The 18,328-nt window shown below is 44.5% G+C and overlaps 1 protein-coding gene across 2 annotated transcripts in view; it reads right to left on the bottom strand.

Annotated features, from left to right (window-relative positions):
• Positions 1-3,485, bottom strand: part of fbxo31 (F-box protein 31) — a 28,675-nt gene extending 25,190 nt beyond the window's left edge. For both annotated transcript variants that reach the window (XM_014148271.2, XM_014148272.2), the window contains exon 1: positions 2,968-3,485. In XM_014148271.2, coding sequence (XP_014003746.1) covers positions 2,968-3,349 — 382 coding nt within the window. In that variant the 5' untranslated portion in view covers positions 3,350-3,485. The remainder of the gene's footprint in view (positions 1-2,967) is intronic.
• Between the last annotated feature and the right edge of the window lie 14,843 nt (positions 3,486-18,328).

An 18,328-nucleotide genomic window follows, 5' to 3' on the forward strand; every position in this document is an offset into this window, starting at 1 on the left:
ACTCCAATACCTTGACTTTGTTGTCCTTAACCTGTTAGGTCTAGGGGGCAGTATTGACAGAGCCGGATAAAAAACATACCCGATTTAATCTGGTTACTACTCCTGCCCAGTAACTAGAATATGCATATAATTATTGGCTTTGGATAGAAAACACCCTAAAGTTTCTAAAACTGTTTGAATGGTGTCTGTGAGTATAACAGAACTCATATGGCAGGCCAAAACCTGAGAAGATTCCATGCAGGAAGTGGCCTGTCTGAGAAGTTGTGTTTCATCTTGGCTCTTTTTATTGAAGACTGAGGATCTTTGCAATAACGTGACACTTCCTACGGCTCCCATAGGCTCTCAGAGCCCGGGAAAAAGCTGAACGATATCGAGGCAGGCTCTGGCTGAAACACTTTATCGCTTTTGGCAAGTGGCCGCTCAGAGTACTATGGGCTTAGGCGCGTGCCCGAGTCGACCGAATGCTTTCTTTTCTTTTGTCTGTTTACCTAAACGCAGATTCCCAGTCGGAATATTATCGCTTTTTTATGAGAAAAATGGCATAAATTGATTTTAAACAGCGGTTGACATGCTTCGAAGTACGGTAATGGAATATTTAGAAGTTTTTTGTCACGAATTGCGCCATGCTCGTCACCCTTATTTACCCTTTCGGATAGTGTCTTGAACGCACGAACAAAACGCCGCTGTTTGGATATAACGATGGATTATTTTGGACCAAACCAACATTTGTTATTGAAGTAGAAGTCCTGGGAGTGCATTCTGACGAAGACAGCAAAGGTAATAACATTTTTCTTATAGCAAATCTGACTTTGATGAGTGCTAAACTTGCTGGGTGTCTAAATAGCTAGCCCTGTGATGCCGGGCTATCTACTGAGAATATTGCAAAATGTGCTTTCACCGAAAAGCTATTTTAAAAATGGACATATCGAGTGCAGAGGAGTTCTGTATCTATAATTCTTAAAATAATTGTTATGCTTTTTGTGAACGTTTATCGTGAGTAATTTAGTAAATTCACCGGCAGTGTTTGGTGGGAATGCTAGTCACATGCTAGTCACATGCTAATGTAAAAAGCTGGTTTTTGATATAAATATGAACTTGATTGAACAAAACATGGATGTATTGTATAACATAATGTCCTAGGGTTGTCATCTGATGAAGATCATCAAAGGTTAGTGCTACATTTAGCTGTGGTTTGGGTTTATGTGACATTATATGCTAGCTTGAAAAATGGGTGTCTGATTATTTCTGGCTCGGTACTCTGCTGACATAATCTAATGTTTTGCTTTCGTTGTAAAGCCTTTTTGAAATCGGACAGTGTGGTTAGATTAACGAGAGTCTTATCTTTAAAATGGTGTAAAATAGTCATATGTTTGAAAAATTGAAGGTTTTGCATTTCTAAGGTATTTGAATAACGCGCCACGGGATTACACTGGCTGTTGAGTAGGTGGGACTAGCCCATAGAGGTTAAGCCATTTTACCACAACTTCAGAAGTATGCTTGGGGTCATTGTCCATATGGAAGACCCATTTGCAACCAAGCTTTAACTTCCTGACAGATGTCTTGAGATGTTGCTTCAATATATACACATAATTTTCCTCCCTCATGATGCCATCTATTTTGTGACGTGCACCAGTCCCTCCTGCAGTAAAGCACCCCCACAACATGATGCTGCCACCCCCATGCTTCACTGTTGGGATGGTGTTCTTCAGCTTGCAAGCCTCCCCCTTTTTCCTCCAAACATAACGGTGGTCATTATGGCCAAACAGCTATATTTTTGTTTCATCAGACAAGAGGACATTTCTCCAAAAAGTACAATCTTTTCCCCATGTGCAGTTGCAAACCATAGTCTGGCTTTTTTATGGCGGTTTTGGAGCAGTGGCTTCTTCCTTGCTGAGCGGCCTTTCAGGTTATGTCAATATAGGACTCATTTTACTGTGGATATAAATACTTTGTAGCTTTCCTCCAGCATCTTCATAAGGTCCTTTGCTGCTGTTCTGGGATGGATTTGCACTTTTCGCACCAAAGTACGTTTATCGCTAGGAGACAGAACGAGTCTCCTCCCTGAATGGTATGATGGCTGCGTGGTCCCATGGTGTTTATAATTGAGTACTATTGTTTGTACAAATGAACGTGGTACCTTCAGGCGTTTGGAAATTGCTCCCAAGGACGAACCAGACTTGTGGAGGTCTACAATTTCTTGGATTTTCCCATGATGTCAAGCAAAGAGGCACTGAGTTTGAAGGTCGGCCTTGAAATACATCCACAGGTACACCTCCAATTGACTCAAATGATGTCAATTAGCCCATCAGAAGCTTCTAAAGCCATGACATCATTTTCTGGAATTTTCCAAGCTGTTTAAAAGGTGCAGTCAACTTTGTGCATGTAAACGTCTGACCCACTGGAATTGTGATACAGTGAATTATAAGTGAAATAATCTGTCTGTAAACAATTGTTGGAAAAATAATTTGTGTGATGCACAAAGTAGATGTCCTAACTGACTTGCCAAAACTATAGTTTGTTAACAAGAAATTTGTGGAGTGGTTGAAAAACAATGACTCCAACCTAAGTGTATGTAAACTTCTGACTTCAAGTGTGTGTGACTTCAAGTGTGTAGCTAAATGATCCACAGTTTGAACATTTTAACATAATTCCAAATGTCAGCTTTGTCAGAATTGCAGAAAATGACCTTAATTTTTTTTTTTATCCTTGGTCCTTCAAATTAAACAAAATCAAGTTGGTGGTGTATTCAATATAGGCAATCTCAATAAATAAATAAAAAATAAATAAAATGTGAAAAAGGGGCCATGGGGAAACAAGGATGGGAACCCATACTATAGACTAACTTATGGACCAAATACTGTCAATTAATTCGTGTTTGATAAAACGTCACATTTCGCATAGGATATGATAGCAGCGAATTAATGATTATTCTATCTGAAATTACAATGAGCGATCACTATTATTTACCCTCCGTGCATCGCCTTCTCCAGATGGTTTCCGTGTTGAGAATTTGCCTGAATTTCTTGCAGACGAGGGCCAGGTTTGGTAGCTCCGTGCCCGGGAGCGATGAGAATACTTCCACCAAAAGCTCTGGGGGCAGATCCAACAGGGACTGCGGGTTCGGTGGTCCGGTGCTTGCACTGTCAGCAGCGGCTTCATGGGCCACACTCGGCCTTGCCGCGGCAGAGTTTTCCGGGCCGCCGGTGACGGATTGTGTCTCACCCACAATCCGCTCCCCTTCCTCCTCGTCCATATCGGAGTCGCTTCCCTGGTCCTGTTGATTATGCCGCTGTCGCCGCCTGCACCTCCGAGACTGACCCACTCCGCAGAGCCTGGCACACACAGCCATCCGCAGTAGTCACCAAAGGGATAACATTACAACAGAATGTTTAGTTATGCAAATCTTTGACATTACTGCACCACAACAACTGCAGTTTCGCAATCTCCCTGTCCAAGCTTGCCTGGGCGGAAACACGTGACGCAAAGTCGACGTATCTTCTTCTTAGGTATAATGGCGTTCGCAACAATTATAGGTGCATTCCGCCACCTACTGTACAGGTTGTTAATAAAGATCCCAAATGTAAAAAAATGCGGGGTAAAATTGTTTAAATAATAATAATATATATAGAAAAAAGAATCCATACAAACTATCCATAACAACATTTTAAGTCAACTAAATCAGCCTTCTTCTCTGTTCCAATCAGGTCCCAACACAGGTTCAGAAAGATCCTGCGATGGGGGACATTTCCTGGTGACAGTAGTCCTTGCTCTAGATGGATAAAAACCTGTTTTGACATGGACATTGCCATTGAGGGCATCCACTATTTAAAGTAGTCAACTGGGTGGGCCTCCTATCGGTGAAGGAAGGATCACATGATACCATTCGGGATATCAGGAGGGATCAGCCAATGAATTATACTCAATTTCAATGGCCCTCCAACTGGTAATTACTAGTGGCACGGCCAGTCCTCCCATTAGGCAAGATTCTCACTTGAATTTTGTGAGTCATTTTGGCAATTGGGCGCCTCCAGCGCCCCTAATCGGTTACTACATTGCCGGCGGCTCATAGCCGTTGATGCAGTTCCCACCCCCTTCCCTTCCTGCTTCTCCAAAGTTCACTCCCACTATCCTTGGTAGCGATGGTGATATGTGTGTGTTTTTATGGGATTATCCAATTGTGAAACATTAATAAAAATGAATCTGCCAAATAAACTATTGTACTGTTTTTTAATGTTTGTATGTGAGGAAGACAATTAGTGATTAAGGCAGTAGCCTAACCTAGCCTGTTAACGTTAGCTAGCTACCAGTGGAAATCATTTCAGCTAAAAGTAATCTATAGAGAATGAAATGATAAAATATACAGACCACAAATTCCAAATTGGCTATACTCAAACTCTTTAACATCATCCTCAGCTCTGGCATCTTCCCCAATATTTGGAACCAAGGACTAATCACCCCAACCACAAAAGTGGAAACAAATTTGACCCCAATAACTACCGTAGGATATGCGTCTGCACCCTTGGGAAAATCCTCTGCATTATCATTAACAACAGACTCGTACATTTCCTCAGCGAAAACAATGTACTGAGCAAATGTCAAATTGGCTTTTTACCAAATTATCATACAACAGACCACGTATTCACCCTGCACACCTTAATTGACAAACAAACAAACCAAAACAAAGGTAAAGTCTTCTCATGCTTTGTTGATTTCAAAAAAGCTTTTGACTAAATATGGCACGAGGGCCTGCTATACAAATTGATGGAAAATGGTATTGAGAGAAAAACATACGACATTAAAAAATCCATGTACACAAACAACAAGTGTGTGGTTAAAATTGGCAAAAAACACACACATTTCTTTCCACGTGAGAAAGGGATGCAGCTTAAGCCCCACCCTATCAACTAATTGTTGAGGGCACTAGAACAGACTGCAGCACCCGGCCTCACCCTACTAGAATCTGAAATAAAATGTCTGTTTGCTGATGATATGGTGCTTTTGTCCCCAACCAAGGAGGGCATACAACAGCACCTAGATTTTCTGCACAGATTCTGTCAGACCTGGGTCCTGACACTAAATCTCAGTAAGACAAAAATAATGGTGTTCCAAAAAAGGTCCAGTTCCCAGGACCATGAATACAAATTCCATCTAGACACTTGCCCTAGAGCACACAAAAAACTATACATACCTTGGCCTAAACATCAGCGCCACAGGTAACTTCCACAAAGCTGTGAACGATCTGAGAAACAAGGCAAGAAGGGCCTTCTATGTCATCAAAAGGAACATAAAATTCGACATACCAATTAGGATCTTGCTAAAAATACTTGAATCAGTTACAGAACCCATTGCCCTTTATGGTTGTGAGGTCTGTTGTTCGCTCACCAACCAAGAATTCACAAAATGGGACAAACACCAAACTTAAACTCTGCATACAGTATTCTGCAAAAATATCCTCTGTGTACAACGTAAAACACCAAATAATACAGAATTAGGCCGACACCCGCTAATGATCAAAATCAAGAAAAGAGTTGTTAAATTCTACAACCATCTAAAAAGAAGCAATTCCCAAACCTTCCATAACAAAGCCATCACCTACAGAGAAATAAACCTGGAGAAGAGCCCCCTAAGCAAGCTGGTCCTAGGGCTCTGTCCACAAACACAAACAGACCCCACAGAGCCACAGGACAGCAACACAATTAGACCCAACCAAATCATGAGAAAACAAAAAGATAATTACTTGACACATTGGAAAGAATTTACAGAAAAACAGACCAAACTAGAATGCTATTTGGCCCTAAACAGAGAGTACACAGTGGCAGAGGAAATCTTTGACTATGTACAGACTCAGTGAGCATAGCCTTGCTATTGAGAAAGGCCGCCGAAGGCAGACCTGGCTCTCAAGAGAAGAAAAGGCTATGTGCACACTGCCCACAAAATGAGATGGAAACTGAGCTGCACTTCCTAACCTCCTACCAAATGTATGACCATATTAGAGACACATATTTCCCTCAGATTACACAGATCCCCCAAAGAATTAGAAAACAAATCCAATTTTGATAAACTCCCATATCTATTGGTTGAAATACCACGGTGTGTAATCACAGCAGCAAGATTTGTGATCTGATGCCTCAAGAAAAGGGCAACCAGTGAAGAACAAACACCATTGTAAATACAACTTATATTTATGTTTATTTATTATCCATTTTGTACTTTAACTATTTGCATATCATTACAACACTGTATATATACATAATATGACATTTGAAATGTATTTATTCTTTTGGAACTTTTGTAAGTGTAATGTTTACAGTTAATTTTTTGAAATTGAAATTGAATTGATTTGCAACCAAATTTGCTACCATGTCTAAGAGACAAAAACTATCAGGAAGCGAACATAAAAAATGAATGAGAAAAGAGGCATAATCTCTAAGCCAAAGAGATTCGCTGAGGAAATTTCTCAGCATGCAGTAAGGGCCATCAACCGGTGTGGAGAACAACAAGCCTCCGAGAACAGGCCATTCATTTGCAGAGACTGACGAGCCCCCGTTCGCTGGTTCTAGCAGCGAAGAGGGCGAACCGGAGGAGTCCGAGCCATCCACTTACACCGTGCGTTTTGTTTAAACTGAGAATGATGGGTCAGTGAGCACGAGAGAGCACTTCCTGGAATTTAGTGAACTGCTTGACACAACAGTTGCTCATCTCAAAACTACAGGAACATGGCATTGCCAACATGAGAGGGCAGGGGTATGACAACGGGGAGAATATGAAAGCAGTGGCGGAACTAGAGTTTTCTACATGGGGTGGCCAAGGTTACTTCAGGCGGTCCATAAACCATGACAGAAAATGAGTGTGTAACCCTAACCTGGCATCTAAGGAGCATGAATGAATCCTATGATTGCTGATTAGAGGTAGAAGTGATAATTCACTTAACCCGGAGTTCTTCAATGTGGCAGATAGTGAGGTCCAAAAGGGTTACATCACTAGAATTCCTTAACATACTATGAATAGTCAGTGTCTCTACCTCGGAACTGCAGCTCAATTTCTTTCTCTCTCTCACACACACACACACACTGTACTCACATACTGGAGAGACTTGGGTCACTCGGTTTTCATGAATATATATTCTGGGTATATATAATAAGTGTTGAACATCCAAAATATTTTCAGAAAATAAAGCTCAAGCATCAAGGAGATAAGATAGCATGTTTGTTTGTGGTGGATGAATCAGAATTAGTTGGGTAACATAGCTCATTAAGATGTTTTATTAGTATAATATGCTTATGTGAGATATTTGTCATTAGAAAGTGTCCTTTGGACTCTGGTGTCTTTCAGTTGCACGTTTCCCTTAGCTGGGGCTCAGTCACTTGGGGCCCAGAGAGGGGAGAGGTCAGACTTGTCTTTCATATGGGAATGTGTCTTTACCTATTCTTAAACCATGTGAAGGGATGGCGTGATTAATGGAGAACCAATGACTTGTCTCCACAATGTCTGTGTGCAAGTCACTCCCTCCTTTTCTTTATTGTGGGGAGGTTTATGGCAGTGTCGGGGACCATTGCATGTCCTCTCTTAGATCTCGCACTTATCCTGTGATAGTATATGGCCTAGAGGCACGCTCCCCCCAGTGAGCCTGTCCAGGAGTGGGGTCAAGAGGGAGTTTGCTTGAGATGGGAGTATCTAGAGTTGACAATTGATTTATGCCATTGGATGAAATGGTGTTTTTGTTCTATGAAGTACCAGGGACGAGATTAGAACCTCGTCATTAGGGATCAAACTGAACGATAATTTATAGCGAATGCTATCTGGTTGTAAATACTCCTCTCTAAAGTAAACAGTCTCTTTGTGGACCGTTCCTAACTATCTGTGGTTTGTCATGTCAAAAGGGGGTGTATCTTTGCTATAAAATATCTCTGTAGCCATTGTGTAATCACCTTATTCAACGGTTCATTCGAGAGAGTGCAATATTGAAGGTCAAGTGCTTTTGCAAAAGTATCTTAAGTATTAAAGATGTAGTTAACTCGGACTGGTGTGTTTGTAACTCTCCTCATTTGGTAATGCAGAAATTAGCCACCACATGTTACATAAATTGGATAGTTTAATTACAAAAAAAGTACATTTATATAAAAACACACTGCAATTTGACATACCAGGTATCAAGCAGAAATGGACTTCAAAAATATAATAAATGTTGGTGCCCATCAATATTATAATGCTACAGTATCATATTTATTCTCATATATATTATGTTAACTAATAGCAAAGAAAACTTTTGGAATTGGCCAAATCAAGACTAAATTAAATCTGTGTGACATGATACCCTTTGGATTTATCATTTTAGAATGTCAGCGTACTAGCTAGTGCAGGTTTTAATCATGACCAGAGGGACCGCCTTAGTGCCAAATTATCATAGGTAGATTTAAAACTGCAAAATTCAGAGGTTCTGGTGAGAACTGGCAAAATGTTTCACAAACTCATCCATGTTGAGGGAGCGTGCCCTCGACTCAACACTGAGAATTCCGAGGTGACTTAACCTGTCATCAACCATTGTTGTTCTAAGGTGGGGTTTAATCAGTTTTAAAGCTGAGAAGCTTCTCTCGCAAGAAGCACTGCTGACTGGTGTAACAACAGAAATCTTACAAATTAAAAAATAGCTCACGGAAGACCTCTATAAGGTTCTAGAAACACAAAGTCAAGGAGAGTAGACGGTCTGTCCCTTCCACTTTTCTCTCTCTTATCAAGAAGCCGTTTGGTTTGATTAACCTCATGTTTGAGGTCCTCTAAATCTGACTCAAAGGTCTGAGCAAAGGCAAACAGACGCTCCTCATTCAAGAATGTTATACTCTTTGGGTTGAGAGACTGGACCCCTTGCATTATCTCACAATTCTTCTTTGAAAAACGCCTTTGCAGCTCAGCTGTGAGACTGTCAAGCACCTGTTAAAAGATAGCTCTTTGGAAGCTCTCACCATCACTTTGGTCACTATTTGTCTGTCCGACAGTGCTCATCATAAATGAGTCGTGAAATCTTAAGCGTGTTTTAGGCACTGTTTGTACACTTATTTTGCAATGCTCTGCAATCTCTACAACCTCTTTCCATAGCTCTCCAAAGTAACCCTAACTTCTGTAGTCATGTAATGTGTCTGTAAGGGCACCTACTAGATCCACAGCCCCTGCTAGGTCAAGAGAGCTTGATTGGAGCATGTCAGAAAGACATTTGGCATCACCAAGCACTTTATAAAAGTTAACCAAAAGCCCTATGAAATGTAAATCTATCTCAGAAAGAAGGCCCCTTGCCTCCACTGATCTATTACCACTATTTTCAAGTGTGATATCCTGTAACACTCTCAGAACTGCTGGAAGCCTGTCTCTCAGATTACGGCATGCCATGCATCTGCATGCCTACCTTACATCCGTCAGTCTCTGTAGTTCCCTGGGCTGCTGCTGTGGATATAACTCTTTCTGAACTGCAAGCCACTTGAGATGAACGTACGAGCCAGATACAAAGTTATAAAGCTTCAGCAGGAGAGCAAAAAAGTTAATTTCCTCAGGCACTGATTTTACAGCATCGACAAGAACGAAATCCAAACAATGTGCATTACAGTGCACATAAAATGCAAATATTGCACTGTTTTTAATCAGTGCAGACACACCAGAATGCTTTCCGCTCATGACAGATGCGCCCCACAAGATTATTTCTGTGGTCCAGACCATGTTTTCAAGGCAATTAATTATCATTTTTGTGAGACCTGCTGCATCTAAGCTTTCAGCTGACTGAAAGTGTAAAAAGCTTTTGTGGATGGCCCCATTGTAATAGTACCTCACAACTAAAGACATTTGTTATTTTTTCTTTAAATATTTGGTTTCATCTGCAATTACACAAAAAACTTCACTTTCTTTTACTTCTCTTATTATTTGACTTTGTACCATCTCAGCTCAGTCCTCAAGAACATCCTTCTGGATTTGGTGGCTTATGTACTTAGCATTGCCATATGCATTCATCCTTTTCTCTATGAGAGGGTCATGCTTTGCTATTTCTTCTAAGATTGTCGAAAAATTGCCCTTGTGAGAGTCATCAGACTCTCGATGACCTCTCTGCGCTATATTTTGAGTGGCAGTTAATAGGAGCACATCTGCATTTGTTTTAATGTAAGTACAGTTTTCCTCCACTTTCTTTTTCCGGTCTTCATTTCTGACATCTAACATTGATGAGTTGCTGTCAATAGCCCTCATGCTGATTCCAAGCATACATAGCATTGATATGATGCTCTGCCTTCGAATGGAACTTAAACCCAGAATCTTTAAACATTGCCTTTTTCCAGTTACAAAAACCTGACTGTGATGTGAAGGCAGATTCAGGTGTATTGGGAAGAGAAAAATGCCTACAGGCGAAACAATAAGTAGAATCTTGACTTACAGAATATTCAAGCCATGAATTGTCCTTATACCAGGAGCTGTTGAAAGCCCTTTTCCTAGTACCATGCTGAGTTCTGGGAAATGTTTTCAAACACGGCTGTACAGGACCCTCTTCTCTGGATCTTGAAATGTCTGACATACACGTTAAATAATGTGCCGTATCTCTATGGAAATGTATAATTTAAGGATCCACAAGATTAGATACTAACAGCGGCTAATTAAAATGTGTTGTTTAAAGTATAGGCCTGGCCTACCATTGGGTCCTTTTGAAACAGAAGTCTGATATCTCTCCCTTTCTTTTCATGTTTAATAGACCCTATGCAAAAAGAAGACATTTTATGGTTACATCTAAGCATCCAGTTACCCACATTTTAGTCCAATCTCAATCTTAATTACAAATCTCCATTATCATAACTGTACATTAAAATCAACTACTAGCCTAAGTTACTAGTTAGATCATTGCTAGCCCTACTCTGCAGTAAATAACTTAGCTAGCTATAATTTCTTACACCTTTACGATAGCAAACAGGCTATCTGCAAATTGTGGTAATCTTTTGGGTAACATTAACAGATTGATAATAACAATTGTTCGTTTTGGGTGCAAGTACGAAAATCTAACTGAGTTAATCGATTTCAAATTGCTGAATGTTCACTTGCTGAACACTGACAGCTGTAGCCTACTAGTTACCCCACATTAGCTAAACATTTGTATACTGTAACTTACGACACTGCACTGTGTATGCATGTATTACTAGCACAGATGTAAACATAATGTTAGGCTAAATTGGGAACCGATCTCTCTTATCTGATTAACTGTCTGTTAATGGAGCCAAAGGTCTAACGTTAACTTACACAGCGACTCAACTTTCATAAAAGTTGTTCAGGAAACCTAAACCTGATGCTAAACCTTAAAACTTACTTCAAATATGGTGCTTTCGCCAATCGCGAAAAAATCTTGTGGAGCTGTGGAAATATTCTCTCTTCTTCTGTATGTTCTTCTTATTCTTCTGTATCTCCCAACCAATGTTAATATTCTCTTGTCCTCAATGTAAAAAATGCACTGCCGAACCTCAAAATAAATGCTTCTTTCAACAAGAGGTGAAATGAGATGTCAATCAGCATCAAACTGCCAGTAGTGAATGACATTTTGGGGTGGCACCCGGGGTGGCCAATCAGATGTCAGGGGTGTCCAGTGCCACCCCTGACACCCCTCTGCCTCTGCCCCTGTATGAGGGGGAAGCAAAGCGGAGTTAAAAAGAGAGTGCAGGACGTTTAGAGAGTGCATTACAAAATCAACCTCCAAGGAAGACCAGGCGAGTCAACTTGTCTTTGAACAAAAGGTAAGCGTTGTTCATACACTCGCATTAATTCTATCACAGTGTCATTTGTAAGATTGCTCAATTATCTGTTGCCTGTTTACTCTGTCATTTTTTAACTCAAATAGACTACATCCTAATCTTGCTACATCCTAATCTTGCCCCCCCACTCTCTCTCTCTCTCTCCCCCCTCTCTCTGTCTCTCTCAGATGATTTGATTTCATGGACAGCTACCGAGAGAAACCACCGCTGACTGCAATGCAGCACCACAGCAAAGGAAAGAGGCCACTCTCGGCAGGCCAAATGAAGCAATGCTGAAACTGATGTTGGACAATCAAATTCGATATGTAAATTAACAAAATTCACAGAAAGTTTATTTTACACTGCTCTAGGGAAACGAAGACCGCCATGCATTTGTTAATGAAAATGGCAAAAATGATACCTATTATTAGCTTTATATTTATATTTTGAAAGAATTACATATGTTCTATAACAATGCTATTCTGTCCCTATTATTTGAGCTTTTCATTTTCTGAAAAGAAAATATGTTTAAACCCAGGCAGCTTTTAGGGAAGCACTTCTCTTGTTGGGTTATGCAATGGATGAGTAGCCTCATTGCCAGTCCAAAATGTCCTCATCTCCCACCCCTTCCAATGCTACTAGCCCCGATGCTCCTCCCTCTTTACCCCCTGCCCCTCCCTCTTTTTCCCCTGCCAAAAAACATCTGGGTCAGATGGTTTAGATCATTTCTTCTTTAAGGTTACAGCCCCTATCATCATCTCTGACCTTTTTAATCTGTCTCTCCTCTCTGGGGAGGTTCCTATTGCTTGGAAGGCAGCCACGATCCATCTTATATTTGAAGGGGGAGCTCAAGCTGATCCTAACTGTTATAGATCAATTTCTATGTTGACCGGTTTATCAAAAATGTATCAAAAACGTGTCAATAATGAATTGACTGGCTTTCTTGATGTGTATAGTATTCTCTCTGGTATGCAATCTGATTTCCGCTCAGGTTATGGATGTGTCACTGCAACCTTAAAGGTCATAAATGATGTCACCATTGCCCTTGATTCTAAGAAATGTTGTGCTGCTATTTCTATTGACTTGGCCGAAGCTTTTGATACAATAGACCATTCCATTCTTGTGGGCCGGCTAAGGAGTATTGGTGTCTCTGAGGGGTCTTTGGCTTGGTTTGCTAACTACCTCTCTCAAAGAGTGCAGTGTATAAAGTCAGAACATCTGCTGTCTCAGCCACTGCCTGTCAACAAGGGAGTACCCCAAGACTCGATCCTATGCCCCACGCTCTTCTCAATTTACATCAACATAGCTCAGGCAGTAGGAAGCTCTCTCATCCATTTATATGCAGATGATACAGTCTTATACTCAGCTGGCCCCTCCCCGGATTGTGTATCAAACGCTCTACAACAAAGCTTTCTTAGTGTCCAACAAGCTTTCTCTACCCTTAACCTTGTTCTGAACACCTCCAAAACAAAGGTCATGTGGTTTGGTAAGAAGAATTCCCCTCTCCCCACCAGTGTGTTTACTACCTCTGAGGGTTTAGAGTTTGAGTGTAATGGTTTTCTTTAGAGAAGTAGCGGAGTCAGGCGCAGGACACAGGGATAAATGTAAACAAACGTGTTTACTAAAAATATCAATAAATCTTCTCATAGGAAAATACATCGTTTGGAGAAACACCTCCAACAACACAAAACAGGAAACAATCACCGACAAGACAAACAGGAAATGCAGAGGTTAAATAATGAACATAATTAGGGAAATCAAAAACAGGTGTACACAATAAAGACAAAACCAAACGAACAGTGAAACATTGATCGGTGGCAACTAGTAAGCCGGTGACGTCGACCGCCGAACGCTGCCCGAAAAAGGAGAGGGGCCGACTTCGGCGGGAGTTGTGACAGCACCCCCCTCCTGACGCGCGGCTCCAGCAGCACGCCGACACCGGCCTCTGGGACGACCCGGAGGACGGGGAGCAGGGCGATCCGGACGGAAGAGGTGAAAATCCTGGATTAACGACGGGTCCAGGATGTCTTCCGCCGGTACCCAGCTTCGCTCCTCCAGGCCATACCCCTCCCACTCCACGAGGTACTGAAGGCCCCTCGCCCGACGTCTGGAGTCCATAATGGCTCATACTGTATACGCCGGGGCCCCCTCGATGTCCAGAGGGGGCGGAGGAACCTCCCGTACCTCAGACTGCTGGAGCGGACCAGTCACCACCGGCCTGAGGAGAGACACATGGAACGAGGGGTTAATATGATAATCAGGGGGAGTTGTAACCTATAACAAACCTCGTTCAATCTCCTCAGGACTTTAAATGGCCCCACAAACCGCGGACCCAGCTTCTGGCAGGGCAGGTGAAGGGGCAGGTTTCGGGTCGAGAGCCAGACCCGATCCCCAGTGCATAAACCGGGGCCTCACTGCGGTGGCTGTCGGCACTCGCCTTTTGCCGCCTGATGGCTCGTTGAAGACGTACATGGGCAGCGTTCCATGTCTCCTCCAAGTGCCGAAACCATTCATCCACCGCAGGAGCCTCGATCTGGCGCTGATGCCATGGTGCCAGGACCGGCTGATACCCTAGCACACACTGAAAAGGGGTAAGGTTAGTGGAAGAGTGGCGTAGGGAATTTTGGGCCATCTCTGCCCAGGGGATAAACGATGCCCACTCTCCCGGCCAGTCCTGGCAATAGGACCGCAGAAACCTACCCACCTCTTGGTTGACTCTTTCCACCTGCCCGTTACTTTCAGGGTGGAACCCTGAGATAAGGCTGACCGAGACCCCCAGGCGTTCCATAAACGCCCTCCAGACGTAAATTGGGGACCCCGATCAGACACTATATCCTCAGGCACCCCGTAGTGCCAGAATACATGGGTGAATAGGGCCTCCGCAGTCTGTAGAGACGTAGGGAGACCGGGCAAAGGAAGGAGGCGGCAGGACTTAGAAAACCGATCCACAACAACCAGGATCGTGGTGTTACCCCGTGACGGGGGAAGATCCATCACGAAATCCACCGATAGGTGTGACCACGGTCGTTGCGGAACGGGAAGGGGTTGTAATTTCCCTCTGGGCAGATGTCTAGGTGCCTTGCACTGTGCGCATACCGAACAGGAGGAGACATAAACCCTCACGTCCTTGGCTAACGTGGGCCACCAGTACTTCCCCGTAAGGCAGCGCACCGTCCGACCGATACCAGGATGACCAGAGGAGGGTGATGTGTGGGCCCAACAGATCAAACGATCGCGAACATCAAACGGCACGTACACGCGCCCAACGGGACACTGGGAGGGAGTGGGTTCTGCACATGACGCCCGTTCGATGTCCGCGTCCACCTCCCATACCACCGGTGCCACCAGGCATGAGGCTGGAATTATGGGAGTGGGCTCTGTGGACCGCTCCTCTGTATCATACAGCCAAGACAGTGCGTCTGCCTTGACGTTCTGGGAACCTGGTTTGTAGGAAAGAGTGAAAGAAAAGCATGTTAAAAACATAGCCCACCTAGCCTGGCGAGGGTTCAGTCTCCTCGCTGCCCGAATATACTCCAGATTTCGGTGGTCAGTCCAAATGAGGAAAGGGTGTCTAGCCCCCTCAAGCCAATGTCTCCACGCTTTCAGAGCCCCGACAACAGCTAACAACTCCCTATCCCCCACATCATAGTTTCGCTCCGCCGGGCTGAGCTTCTTCGAAAAGAAAGCACAGGGGCGGAGTTTTGGTGGTTTACCCGAGCGCTGAGATAGCACAGCCCCTATTCCAGCCTCGGATGCGTCCACCTCAACTATGAACGCTAAGGAGGGATCAGGATGCGCCAGCACTGGAGCCGTGGTAAACAGAGCCTTCAGGTTACCAAAAGCTCTGTCCGCCTCAGCCGACCACCACAATCGCACCGGTCCCCCCTTCAGTAAGGAGGTAATGGGAGCCGCCACCTGGCCAAAACCCCGGATAAACCTCCGGTAGTAGTTGGCAAACCCTAAAAACCGCTGCACCTCCTTTACCGTGGTTGGAGTCGGCCAATTACGCACGGCTGAAATGCGGTCAGTCTCCATCTCCACCCCTGACGCGGACAAACGGTACCCAAGGAAGGAGACGGACTGTTGAAAGAACAGACATTTCTCCGCCTTGACGTAAAGGTCATGCTCCAACAGTCGACCAAGCACGGTACGTACAAGGGACACATGCTCAGCGCGGGTGGTGGAGTATATTAGAATATCATCTATATACACCACTACACCCCGCCCGTGCAGGTCCCTGAAGATCTCATCCACAAATGATTGGAAGACGGATGGAGCATTCATTAACCTATACGGCATGACGAGGTACTCATAGTGCCCAGAAGTAGTGCTAAATGCCGTCTTCCACTCATCCCCTCCCCTGATACGCACCAGGTTGTACGCGCTCCTGAGGTCCAATTTTGTGAAGAAGCGCGCCCCGAGCAATGACTCTGTCATACTGGCGATCAGAGGCAGCGGGTAACTGTATTTAACAGTAATCTGGTTCAAACCTCGATAGTCATTGCACGGGCGTAAACCTCCATCCTTCTTCACAAAAAAGAAACTCGAGGAGACAGGTGAAATGGAGGGCCGAATGTATCCCTGTCCCAGAGATTCAGTGACATATGTTTCCATAGCCGCCGTCTACTCCTGTGACAGAGGATACACGTGACTCCTGGGAAGTGCAGCGCCCTCCAGGAGATTTATCGCACAATCCCCCGGTCGATGGGGTGGTAATTGAGTTGCCTTCCTTTTACAGAAGGCGATTGCCAAATCGGCATATTCGGGAGGAATGTGCATGGTGGAAACCTGGTTTGGACTTTCCACCGTAGTGGCACCTAAGGAAACACCTAAACACCTCCCTGAACACTGACAGGACCATCCCTTGAGAACCCTCTGTTGCCACGAAATAATAGGATCATGAGAAGCCAACCAGGGAAGACCCAAACACAACGGGAAACGCAGGAGCGTCAATCAGAAAGAGACTAATACTCTCTTCATGACTCCCCTGCGTTACCATAGCAATGGGAGCTGTGACCTCCCTAATCAGCCCCGACCCCAACGGACGACTATCTAGGGCATGTACAGGGAAGGGAACATCAACGGGAACAATAGGAATCCCTAATCTATTGGCCAAGGACCGATCAATAAAGTTGCGCCTGAATCTACTAGCGCCTTATGCTGGGAATGCGGGGAAAACCCCGGAAATCCTATAGATAACCACATGTGAGCAACAGGGGGGTCTAGGTGAGTCGTGTGCCTACTCACCTGAGATGTACCTCCAGTGTTCCGCCTACCACCTCGACTACCTGGAAAACCTCCCCAGCACCGACCAGCAGTGTGCCATCTGCGGTCACCTCTGGTGCATGGAATGGTTCCCCCTCCGGTCTCCCTAGTACCAGCCCCGCCCAACTCCATCGGTGTTGGGTCTAAGGGACTGGAGGATCGAACAAACGGACCCCGATCCGGACGTCCGCGGGAGGCCAGCAGGTTATCCAGCTGGATTGATAAGTCCACCATCTGGTCCAGGTGGAGGGTGGTGTCCCTGCAGGCTAGCTCCCTACGAACGTCCTCTCGCAAACCACACCTTTAGTGATCGATCAGGGCCCGCTCATTCCATCCCGCACCAGCCGCCAGAGTTCTAAAATCCAGTGCAAACTCCTGAGCGCTCCTCATCTCCTGCCTTAAATGTAATAAGCGCTCTCCCGCCGCTCTTCCTTCTGGTGGATGATCAAATACTGCCCGAAAGCGGCGGGAGAAGTCCTCGTAGTTATCCCGAGTCGGGTCTTCCACCTCCCAGATGGCGTTGGCCCACTCCAGGGCTTTACCAGTCAGACAGGAGATGAGGGCGCTCACTCTCTCGCGTCCCGAGGGCGGCGGCTGGACAGCCACCAGGTAGAGCTCCAGCTGGAGTAGGAACCCCTGACACCCGGCAGCAGTTCTGTCATACGCTCCCGGGAGCGAGAGCCGAATCCCACCGGATATAGACAATGGTTGGGTATGATCCAGAGGTGTGCCTGGCGGTGGTGTGGCTGGGTCGACGGGACATCCTTTACTCTCCACTCTCTCCATGGTCAGCAGCACGCAATACATGGCAGTCATGAGACTCTGGATCATACTCGCCTGCTGCTGAACGCGCTCCTCTATACGAATAGGAGGGCTGGCTGCTCCTGCTGACTCCATTGTGTGGTCGGTGATTCTGTAATGGTTTTCTTTAGAGAAGTAGCGGAGTCAGGCGCAGGACACCGGGATAAATGTAAACAAACGTGTTTACTAAAAATATCAATAAATCTTCTCATAGGAAAATACATTGTTTGGAGAAACACCTCCAACAACACAAAACAGGAGACAATCACCGACAAGACAAATAGGAAATGCAGAGGTTAAATAATGAACATAATTAGGGAAATCAAAAACAGGTGTACACAATAAAGACAAAACCAAACGAACAGTGAAACATCGATCGGTGGCAACTAGAAGCCGGTGACGTCGACTGCCGAATGCCGCCCAAACAAGGAGAGGGGCCGACTTCGGCGGGAGTCGTGACATTGAGGTACTCACCCCATACAAGTACTTTCGAGTATAGCTAGACGGTTCACTGCCCT

Source organism: Salmo salar, chromosome ssa16, assembly GCF_905237065.1.
Source record: "Salmo salar chromosome ssa16, Ssal_v3.1, whole genome shotgun sequence".
Taxonomy (NCBI): Eukaryota; Metazoa; Chordata; class Actinopteri; order Salmoniformes; family Salmonidae; genus Salmo; species Salmo salar.